Source organism: Triticum urartu, chromosome 3A (genome assembly GCF_056163025.1).
Source record: "Triticum urartu cultivar PI428250 chromosome 3A, HENAU_Tu73, whole genome shotgun sequence".
Classification (NCBI taxonomy): Eukaryota; Viridiplantae; Streptophyta; class Magnoliopsida; order Poales; family Poaceae; genus Triticum; species Triticum urartu.
This window is the reverse complement of record NC_141875.1, coordinates 170,084,143-170,095,839: the sequence shown is the minus strand read 5'-3', so window position 1 is coordinate 170,095,839 and position 11,697 is coordinate 170,084,143. Positions and strand designations below refer to the sequence as shown.

The 11,697-nt window shown below is 49.7% G+C and overlaps 1 protein-coding gene across 1 annotated transcript; it reads right to left on the bottom strand.

Moving 5' to 3' along the window:
• Positions 1-5,854: 5,854 nt before the first annotated feature.
• On the bottom strand, positions 5,855-9,010 carry LOC147979076 (uncharacterized). The gene is made up of 5 exons (XM_087515019.1): positions 8,670-9,010; positions 8,372-8,614; positions 7,779-8,114; positions 6,949-7,658; positions 5,855-6,597 (listed from the first exon to the last, which is right to left on the bottom strand). Exons 1-5 carry the CDS (start codon positions 9,008-9,010, stop codon positions 5,855-5,857), a joined length of 2,373 nt encoding a protein of 790 aa, XP_087371145.1.
• Positions 9,011-11,697: the final 2,687 nt, after the last annotated feature.

Here is an 11,697-nt window from a genome sequence, read left to right as displayed (position 1 = left end):
TGAACTATAATATGCAAGGGATGAACAAGACTATTCCCGAGCTCTTCGCAATGCTGAAAGCTGCGGAGGTAGAAATCAAGAAGGAGCATCAAGTGTTGATGGTCAACAAGACCACTAGTTTCAAGAAAAAGGGCAAAGGGAAGAAGAAGGGGAACTTCAAAAAGAACGGCAAGCAAGTTGCTACTCAAGAGAAGAAACCAAACCTGGACCTAAGCCTAAAACTGAGTGCTTCTATTGCAAGCTGACTGGTCACTGGAAGCGGAACTGCCCCAAGTATTTGGCGGATAAGAAGGATGGCAAGGTGAACAAAGGTATATGTGATATACATGTTATTGATGTGTACCTTACTAATACTCGCAATAGCACCTGGGTATTTGATACTGGTTCTGTTGATAATATTTGCAACTCGAAACAGGGACTACGGATTAAGCGAAGATTGGTTAAGGACGAGGTGACGATGCGCGTGGGAAATGGTTCCAAAGTCGATGTGATCGCAGTCGGCACGCTACCTCTACATCTACCTTCGGGATTAGTATTAGACCTAAATAATTGTTATTTGGTGCCAGCGTTAAGCATGAACATTATATCTGGATCTTGTTTGATGCGAGACGGTTATTCATTTAAATCAGAGAATAATGGTTGTTCTATTTATATGAGTAATATCTTTTATGGTCATGCACCCTTGAAGAGTGGTCTATTCTTGTTGAATCTCGATAGTAGTAACACACATATTCATAATGTTGAAGCCAAAAGATGCAGAGTTGATAATGAGAGTGCAACTTATTTGTGGCACTGCCCTTTAGGTCATATCGGTGTAAAGCGCATGAAGAAACTCCATTCTGATGGACTTTTGGAACCACTTGATTATGAATCACTTGGTACTTGCAAATCGTGCTTCATGGGCAAGATGACCAAAACACCATTCTCCGGTACTATGGAGAGAGCAACACATTTGTTGGAAATCATACATACAGATGTATGTGGTCCGATGAATATTGAGGCTCGTGGTGGATATCGTTATTTTCTCACCTTCACAGATGATTTAAGCAGATATGTGTATATCTACTTAATGAAACATAAGTCTGAAACATTTGAAAAGTTCAAGGAATTTCAGAGTGAAGTTGAAAATCATCGTAACAAGAAAATAAAGTTTCTACGATCTGATCGTGGAGGAGAATATTTGAGTTACGAGTTTGGTGTACATTTGAAAAATTGTGGAATAGTTTCGCAACTCACGCCACCCGGAACACCACAGCGTAATGGTGTGTCCGAACGTCGTAATCGTACTTTACTAGATATGGTGCGATCTATGATGTCTCTTACTGATTTACCGCTATCGTTTTGGGGATACGCTCTAGAGACGGCCGCATTCACGTTAAATAGGGCACCATCAAAATCCGTTGAGATGACGCCTTATGAACTGTGGTTTGGCAAGAAACCAAAGTTGTCGTTTCTGAAAGTTTGGGGCTGCGATGCTTATGTGAAAAAGCTTCAACCTGATAAGCTCGAACCTAAATCGGAGAAATGTGTCTTCATAGGATATCCAAAGGAAACTATTGGATACGCCTTCTATCACAGATCCGAAGGCAAGACTTTTGTTGCTAAATTCGGAAACTTTCTAGAGAAGGAGTTTCTCTCGAAAGAAGTGAGTGGGAGGAAAGTAGAACTTGACGAGATAACTATACCTACTCCCTTATTGAAAGTAGTACATCACAGAAAACTGTTTCGGTGACACCTACACCAGTTAGGGAGGAAGTTAATGATAATGATCATGAAACTTCAGATCAAGATACTACTGAACCTCGTAGATCAACCAGAGTGAGATCCGCACCAGAGTGGTACGGTAATCCTGTTCTAGAAGTCATGCTGCTAGATCATGATGAACCTACGAACTATGAAGAAGCGATGGTGAGCGCAGATTCCACAAAATGGCTTGAAGCCATGAAATCTGAGGTGGGATCCATGTATGAGAACAAAGTATGGACTTTGGTTGACTTGCCCAATGATCGGCAAGCAATTGAGAGTAAATGGATCTTCAAGAAGAAGACTGACGCTGACGGTAATGTTACTATCTACAAAGCTCGACTTGTCGCAAAAGGTTTTCGACAAGTTCAAGGGGTTGACTACGATGAGACCTTCTCACCCGTGGCGATGCTTAAGTCTGTCCGAATCATGTTAGCAATTGCCGCATTTTATGATTATGAAATTTGGCAGATGGATGTCAAAACTGCATTCCTGAACGGATTTCTGGAAGAAGAGTTGTATATGATGCAACCAGAAGGTTTTGTCGATCCGAAGGGAGCTAACAAAGTGTGCAAGCTCCAGCGATCCATTTATGGACTGGTGCAAGCCTCTCGGAGTTGGAATAAACGCTTTGACAGTGTGATCAAAGCATTTGGTTTTATACAGACTTTCGGAGAAGCCTGTATTTACAAGAAAGTGAGTGGGAGCTCTGTAGCATTTCTGATATTATATGTGGATGACATATTACTAATTGGAAATGATATAGAATTTCTGGATAGCATAAAGGGATACTTGAATAAGAGTTTTTCAATGAAAGACCTCGGTGAAGCTGCTTACATATTAGGCATAAAGATCTATAGAGATAGATCAAAACGCTTAATTGGACTTTCACAAACAACATACCTTGACAAAATTTTGAAGAAGTTCAAAATGGATCAAGCAAAGAAAGGATTCTTGCCTGTGTTACAAGGTGTGAAATTGAGTAAGACTCAATGCCCGACCACTTCAGAAGATAGAGAGAATATGAAAGATGTTCCCTATGCATCAGCGATAGGATCTATCATGTATGCAATGTTGTGTACCAGACCTGATGTGTGCCTTGCTATAAGTCTAGCAGGGAGGTACCAAAGTAATCCAGGAGTGGATCACTGGACAGCGGTCAAGAACATCCTGAAATACCTGAAAAGGACTAAGGATATGCTTCTCGTATATGGAGGTGACAAAGAGCTCGTCGTAAAAGGTTACGTTGATGCAAGCTTTGACACTGATCCGGACGATTCTAAATCGCAAACCGGATACGTGTTTACATTAAATGGTGGAGCTGTCAGTTGGTGCAGTTCTAAACAAAGCGTCGTAGCGGGATCTACATGTGAAGCAGAGTACATAGCTGATTCGGAAGCAGCAAACGAAGGAGTCTGGATGAAGGAGTTCATATCCGATCTAGGTGTCATACCTAGTGCATCGGGTCCAATGAAATTCTTTTGTGACAATACTAGTGCAATTGCCTTGGCAAAGGAATCCAGATTTCACAAGAGAACCAAACACATCAAGAGACGCTTGAATTCCATCCGGGATCTAGTCCAGGTGGGAGACATAGAGATTTGCAAGATACATACGGATCTGAATGTTGCAGACCCATTGACTAAGCCTCTTCCACGAGCAAAACATGATCAGCACCAAGGCTCCATGGGTGTTAGAATCATTACGGTGTAATCTAGATTATTGACTCTAGTGCAAGTGGGAGACTAAAGGAAATATGCCCTAGAGGCAATAATAAAGTTATTATTTATTTCCTTATAATCATGATAAATGTTTATTATCATGCTAGAATTGTATTAACCGGAAACATAATACATGTGTGAATACATAGACAAACAAAGTGTCACTAGTATGCCTCTACTTGACTAGCTCGTTAATCAAAGATGGTTATGTTTCCTAACCATGAACAATGAGTTGTTATTTGATTAACGGGATCACATCATTAAGAGAATGATCTGATTGACATGACCCATTCCATTAGCTTAGCACCCGATCGTTTAGTATGTTGCTATTGCTTTCTTCATGACTTATACATGTTCCTGTAACTATGAGATTATGCAACTCCCGTTTGCCGGAGGAACACTTTGGGTGCTACCAAACGTCACAACGTAACTGGGTGATTATAAAGGAGCATTACAGGTGTCTCCAAAGGTAGATGTTGGGTTGGCGTATTTCGAGATTAGGTTTTGTCACTCCGATTGTCGGAGAGGTATCTCTGGGCCCTCTCGGTAATGCACATCACTTCAGCCTTGCAAGCATTACAACTAAATGAGTTAGTTGCGGGATGATGTATTACAGAACGAGTAAAGAGACTTGCCGGTAACGAGATTGAACTAGGTATTGGATACCGACGATCGAATCTCGGGCAAGTAACATACCGATGACAAAGGGAACAACGTGTGTTGTTATGCGGTCTGACCGATAAAGATCTTCGTAGAATATGTAGGAGCCAATATGGGCATCCAGGTCCCGCTATTGGTTATTGACCGGAGACGTGTCTCGGTCATGTCTACATTGTTCTCGAACCCGTAGGGTCCGCACGCTTAAGGTTACGATGATAGTTATATTATGAGTTTATGCATTTTGATGTACCGAAGGTTGTTCGGAGTCCCGGATATGATCATGGACATGACGAGGAGTCTCGAAATGGTCGAGACGTAAAGATTGATATATTGGAAGCCTATGTTTGGATATCGAAAGTGTTCCGGGTGAAATCGGGATTTTACCGGAGTACCGGGAGGTTACCGGAACCCCCCGGGAGCCATATGGGCCTTAATGGGCTTTAGTGGAAAGGAGAAAGGGGCAGCCCAAGGTGGCTGCGCACCTCCCCCCCTCCCCTAGTCCTATTAGGACTAGGAGAAGGTGGCCGCCCCCCCTCTCCCTCTTTCCCCCTCGGGGAATCCTAGTCCAACTAGGATTGGGGGGGGAGTCCTGCTCCCGGAAGGAGTAGGACTCCTCCTGCGACCTCCTCCTGGCCGGCGCCCTCCTCCCCCTTGGATCCTTTATATACTGAGGCAGAGGCACCCCAGAAACACACAAGTTGATCCACGTGATCTATTACTTAGCCGTGTGCGGTGCCCCCTGCCACCATAGTCCTCGATAATACTGTAGCGGAGTTTAGGCGAAGCCCTGCTGCTGTAGTGCTTCAAGATCGTCACCACGCCGTCGTGCTGACGGAACTCTTCTCCGACACTTTGCTGGATCGGAGTTCGGAGATCGTCATCGAGCTGAACGTGTGCTCGAACTCGGAGGTGACGTAGTTTTGGTGCTTGATCGGTTGGATCGTGAAGACGTACGACTACTTCCTCTATGTTGTGTCATCGCTTCCGCAGTCCGTCTGCGTTGGGTACGTAGACAATACTCTCCCCTCTCGTTGCTATGCATCACATGATCTTGCGTGTGCGTAGGAAATTTTTTGAAATTACTACGAAACCCAACAGCACCAATGTCAGTGTCAAAACCGTCGGATCTCGGGTAGGGGGTCCCGAACTGTGCGTCTAAGGCAGATGGTAACAGGAGGCAGGGGACACGATGTTTACCCAGGTTCGGGCCCTCTTGATGGAGGTAGTACCCTACATCCTACTTGATTGTTCTTGATAATATGAGTAGTACAAGAGTTGATCTACCGCGAGATCAGAGTGGCTAAACCCTAGAAGCTAGCATATGGTATGATTGTTGTTGTCTTTCTATCGACTAGCCTGGCCCTATTTATATAATGCACCAGAGGCCTAGGATAACAAGAGTCCTAGCCGAATACGCTGGTGGGGGAGGATTCCTTGCCTTGACCACCAAGTCTTGTGGAATCTTTCTTGTATGCGGCAGCTGTCCGAACTGGCCCATGAGTATACGGCCATGGGGGTCCTCGGCCCAATCTAACTGACCGGGAGACGATGTAGTGAGTACCCCCTAGTCCAGGACACCGTCAGTCCCACCATGTCGAATCCCCACACCGCGAAGGGCCAGGCGATCGGGATGGTTCGGAGTGCCGAGTCGGCCGGTGGCTGCGCTTGCTGAAGCGTTGGCATCCCTTGCACTTGAGGACGAGTGACTCTGTGTCTTCAAGGTTCGTATGCTAGTAGAAACCATGGCGGAAAGCCTTGGCCACCAGGGACCGCGAGGCGGCGTGGTGCCCACACTCGCCCTGGTGTATCTCGAGGATCTCAATGCCCTTGTCCTGTTCGACGCAATGTTGGGACACGCCGGTGCAGCTGCACTTGATGAGCTCGTTGTTGATGATGTTGTAGGCGAACGCTCGGCACTGTACTTGCCGAGCTTCGGTCTCGTCCATGGGGAGGGCCCCATTTTCCAGGAACTCTGAAATGGGCAGGGCCCAGGATGGTGCCGCGACCCTGGTGAGGGCGGCCATCGCGACGGGTTCCGGGGTGGCAGCCCCTGAGCCGGGTTCAGTGGCCCCAGGGCCAGGTTGGGGTGTGGTCGGGCTGGCTGGAGCAGTCCCCGGGCCGGGTTGAGGCGCGGCCGGGTCGGTTGGAGCAGTCCCCGGGCCGGGTTGAGGCGTGGCCGGGTCGGTTGGAGCAGTCCCCGGGCTGGGTTGAGGCACGGCCGGGTCGTCTGGAGGAGTCCCCGGGCTGAGTTGAGGCGCGGCCAGGTCGTCTAGAGTAGTCCTCGGGCCGGGTTGAGGCGCGGTCGGGTCGTCTAGGAGATGGATGGACTCGGAGTCTGGAGACGGCTTGATGGACGGCTTGTGCAGGTGCTCAAGGGAGACGCCTGACGGAATGGACTGCCGGGACGAGGCGATTTTGGCGAGCGTGTCGGCCGCTTCATTTTCTGCATGCGGGACATGGAGGAACTCGTAGCCTGCGAAGAATCCGGACAGCTTCTAGACAAGGAAATGGTAGCTCGCCATGTTGGAGTCATGGGCGTCCCACTCGCAGGAGCGCTGCTGCACTACCAGGTCCGAGTCGCCGTAACACAAGATGCGCCGGATGCCGAGTTCCTTGGCAAGCCGGAGGCCGTGCACAAGGGCTTCGTACTCGACGACGTTGTTGGAGGCGGCAAAGTGGATCTGGAGCGCGTACTTGAGCCGGTCGCCCTTGGGGGAGGGCAGCACGATGCCGGCCCCCTGGACGAGTCGCATCTTTGAGCCGTCGAAGTGCATGTGCGAGTGCGTCGAGTCTGGCGGCGGCAGGTACTGGGTCTCGGTCCAGCCGACGAGGAAGTCGGCCAAAGCCTGGTACTTGATCATGGTGCAGCGCTCGTAGAAGATGGTGTGGCCGGCTAGCTCGAGTGCCCACTTGGGGACCCAGCCAGAGGCATCCCGGCATCCGATGATCTCGCCGAGGGGGGGCGTGTTGACCACGGTGATGACGTGCTCTTGGAAGTACTGCTTCAGCTTCTTGGCGGTGAAGTACACGCTGTAACACATTTTCTGGTAGTGCGGGTAGTTATGCTTCGAGGTGGAGAGCACCTCGCTGAGGTAGTAGACGGGGCGCTGGACGGCTTGGACCTTGTCCTTCTCTGGCTGCTCGACCACCATCATAGTGCTGACCGACCGCGAGGTCGCAGCGACACAGAGCAACATCGGCTCCTTCTCGGCCAGTGCGGCCAGGACTGGTGCGGTGGAGGGCATGCGTTTGAGATCTCGGAAAGCTTCATCCGCCTGGTCGTTCCACTCGAACGGCGTCGTCTTCTTCATCAGCTGATACAGGGGCAAGGCCCTCTCACCCAGCCGGTTGAGAAACCGGCTGACCGAGGCCAAGCAGCCAATGAACTTTTGGACATCGCGCAGCTGAGCCGGCTTGCGCATGCGCTCAATGGCCTTGATCTTCTCCGGGTTCGCCTCAATGCCGCGCTCCGAGACAAGGAAGCCGAGTAGCTTTACGGTCGGGACGCCGAAAACGCATTTTTCCGGGTTGAGCCTGACCTTGTATTTGTGCAGGTTGGCGAAGGTTTCCTTCAAATTGTCGAGGAGCGTGAGGTGCTGCTTGGTCTTCACCACGATGTCATCCACGTAGACGAGGATATTGCGGCCGAGTTACGGCAGCAAGCATTTCTGCATGCAGCACTGGAAAGTGGCGCCGGCGTTCTTCAAGCCGAACGACATGGTGATGTAGCAGTATGCCCCGAAGGGCATGATGAAGGATGTCTTTAGGGCGTCGGCTGGGTCCAGCTTGATCTGATGATAGCCGGAGTAATCATCCAGGAAGGACAGGAGCTCGCACCCGGCGGTGGAGTCGATGATTTGGTCGATCCGCGGGAGGGCGAACGGGTCATTGGGACAGGCCTTGTTCAGGATGGTGTAATCGATACATATGCGCCAGGTCTTGTTCTTCTTTAGGACGAGGACTGGGTTGGCCAGCCACTCGGGTGAAACACTTCCATGATGAAGCCGGCCGCCAACAGCTTGGCGACCTATTCACCGATGGTCCTTCTCTTCTCTTCGGAAAAGCGTTGTAGGGGTTGACAGACAGGATTGGCGTCCTTGCGGACGTGGAGTTTGTGCTCGGCGTACTTCCTCGGGATACCCAGCATGTCCTTGGGGGTCCATGCAAAAATATCCCGATTCTCACGGAGGAAGTCGACGAACTCGCCTTCCTATTTGTTGTCGAGGCGGGTGCTCATGATAACGTACTTGCTGCAGATGGGGTCCTCCGGGTTCAGCTTCACCTTCTTGGTCTCTTTGGAGGGCTTGAACACGGCCTCATCGGCCGGCTCCTCGGTCGAGATCTGAGTGGCCGACGCCTCCTGGGCCAAGGCGACGATCCAGTCGAGTTGGCGCCGCTCCTCGGCTACGACCAGCGACTCGGCTAGTTTGGCGCCGTCTCGGGCGCAGTCCAGGGACTTGTGGTAGTAGTCGGGTGATGGTGATGAGGCCCTTTGGACCCGGCAGCTTCATCTTCAGGTAGGCATAGTGGGGCACCACCATGAACTTGGCGAGCGCGGGCCTACCCAGCAGTGCGTCGTACGCGCTGGACAGGTCCACCACCTCGAACCAGATAGGCTCGCGTCGGAAGTGGCTGTTGTCGCCGAACAGGACGTCGAGCCGGATCCGGCCGATCGGGGAGCAGGAGAGGCCGGGAACGATGCCATGGAAGACCGTCCGGGTCGGCTCCAGGTCCTTGGCCTCGAGGCCGAGTTTGATCATGGTGACGTGGTAGAGAATGTTGATGTTGCTGCCGCCGTCGATGAGAACCCGGGAGAACTTCCATGTGCGCCCGGGCGTGACGATGGTGGGGTCGAGGATGAGAGTGTAACCACCCGGGTTTGGCATGACGGCCGGGTGGTCTTCTCAGGTCTAGGTGACCAAGCACTCCGACCAATGCATGTACTCCGTCTTGGCCGGGATGACGGTGTTCACCTCCTACCAAAGGAGGCTCTCGCTGCGCTTGTCGTGGCGGAGGCTGGTGAAGACGATGTAGGTCGCGTTCTGGGCCGAGTAGTGGTCGTCGTGCATCACGCCGCCGGCTGGAGGTGGTGGCGGAGGCAGAGGCGGTTGCCCTGCTCCCGGAGCCGGAGCTGGAGGCGGTGGGATGTCGCCCCTGGCGATGTGCTTGGTGATGGCACACTATCAGAGCGTGTGCATAGACGGCCTCGTGCCGCTGTGGTGCTTGCAGGGGGCGTCGACCATCTCCTCGAAACTCATGGCGGGCTGCCATGCCATTTTGCAGAAGTCGGAGAAGATCCCTGTCTGAAGCATGCTCCCGGCCAGGACCTCGAGCTGCCCCACGGTGGGCGCCAACTGTCATGGTGGGCGCACGGCAGATGCCAAGGGATGGCTAAAGACAGGAAGAGGCTTGAGGGCACTGGTGGGCTCCAGAGGCGAGGTCGGCATGAGCGAGCATGAGACACAAGACATACCCAGGTTCGGGGCTCTACGAAGAGATAACACCCCTAATCCTGCCGAGTGTGGTTTATATGTAATAATACAGAGCTGCTCCTAGAGCTGTATAGAGGAAGAACGAGGTCTGGCCAAGGCTTAGGCTGCTCCCTCTCCTCGAGTGTTTCTTGCTAGGTGTGTTTGTGATCTCCTGTGTGAATGAAGTGGTTGCCCGTATGCATGGGGGGCTCCTGGGGGGTTTTATAGGTCAACCCCCAGGGGTACAAGGGTAATGTTACAAGGCCGTAGGGCCGGGTTGTCAGTGTCCGGGAACCCGGTGCTGGGACCCGCCAGGTACCAGGGCTCGCCAGGTTCTCCGGGTGCGGGCCCCATGCGCCTAGGGAGCACTGTGCTTCGTCTCGTCGATCGTCAGAGCGTGGCCGAGTTGAGTCGGCTACAGTGGCGCTCCATCAGGTCGTCGCTTTTTGGCGTCATGGGTCACGTCGGGTGCACTGTTGCTATGCCAGCCTTGGTCAGCGGGTAGGTGAGAGGCATTGTTGCTTCGTCTGGCTGACCAGAGGCATGGGCGGGGTACTGTGGCTTCGGTAATCAGTTGGTGGAGACTCGTCTCATCGTACAACTAGGATGGGACGGCCGCTGACCCTCGGCCGGGTTTGGAGAACACGCCAAGGGCAGTGCTGGCTTGCTGGGGAAGTCTTGAGCTTGGATGTTGGGGCCGAGTTGAAGAGTCTGGCCGAGTTGCAGAGCTCGGCCGGGTCACCGGGCCTGGACGGGTTGAGCAACCCGGCCAAGCGCGAGCCGGGTTGAGGGTTGATGCTAGCCCTGTCGTTTTTGAAAAAGGATTCGGGTTCCGTTGCCTTCCTGGGGTCTATCCCCCCGACAGGAGACAACCCAATATTTACGCCTACTGTTTTTGTGTGTTCTCATGATTATGCTACTGTATTAACCATGTTTTATAGCTTTTGTTTCAATAAAGTGCCAAGTAAGACCTTTGTGATGGTCTATGGTGATAGTTGATTTGATCTTGCTGAAAAATGGAAACTTTTGCACCCAGCAAAATAATTTTCATTTTTTTACAGGAGGACGATAAAATACGGATTCATTTTGTACAATATTGATATACACATTGCCTAGATTGTCCTAATTTTTTATAATTTTTGGAGTTAAGGAAGTATGCAAAGTTTCTATATTACTACAGATTGTTCTGTTTTTGACAGATTCTGTTTTTCATGTGTTGTTTGCTTATTTTGATGAATCTATGAGTAGTATCGGAGAGTATGAACCATGGAGAAGTTGGAATACAGTAGATATAACACTAATATAAATTTATAATGAGTTCACAACAGTACCTAAGTGGTGATTTGCTTTATTATACTAACAGAGCTTATGAGTTTTTTGTTGCGAAGTTTTCAAGTTTTGAGTAAAGTTTCAATGGACTATGGAATAAGGAGTGGCAAGAGACTAATCTTGGGGATCCCATGGCACCCCAAGGTAATACTCAAGGACAACCAAGAGCCTAAGCTTGGGGATGCCCCGGATGGCATCCCCTCTTTCGTCTTTGTTCATCGGTAACCTTACTTGGAGCTATATTTTTATTCACCACATGATATGTGTTTTGCTCGGAGCATCATTTTATTTTATTAGGATTTTCTTGTTGTTTGAATAAAATATTAAGATCTGAAGTACTTAAATGAGAGAGAGAGTCCTCACATTGCTAAATAATTATTTGACTACTCATTGATCTTCACTTATATCTTTATGGAGTAGTTTATCATTTACTCTCGTGCTTCACTTATATCCTATGAGTAAATGGTTGAATGAATTAAATTTCATAAATCTGAATTTTTATATGTTTCATATTCTTATATCATGGGGAGTAATGACTTCACATATAAGAAGGATAGGTGGTAAATTTATTGAAATTTAGCAAATATAGTATTGGTCACTTGAACAATTCATGAAAGAATATTGAAGGAAGAGATATTTCACATATAAATATAATATCTTGGACATATTCTATGATTGTGAACCCCATTAATTATTTTCAAACTTGAGCAAACTAGTTGAAGTTGAACAAGAAAGACAACTTAATGAGTTATGTTTGGGTATATTTGTATAGA

Bases quoted from the DNA above. Each gene is read 5' to 3' on its own strand.
- LOC147979076 (XM_087515019.1), bottom strand. From the start codon at position 9,010: ATGCCAAACCCGGGTGGTTACACTCTCATCCTCGACCCCACCATCGTC. The intron at 8,615-8,669 runs GTTCATGGTGGT...CCGGGTCCAAAG, and splicing joins GGTAGGCCCGCGCTCGCCAA to GGCCTCATCACCATCACCCG. The intron at 6,598-6,948 runs GCTGGACCGAGA...GATTCTTCGCAG, and splicing joins TTTGGCCGACTTCCTCGTCG to GCTACGAGTTCCTCCATGTC.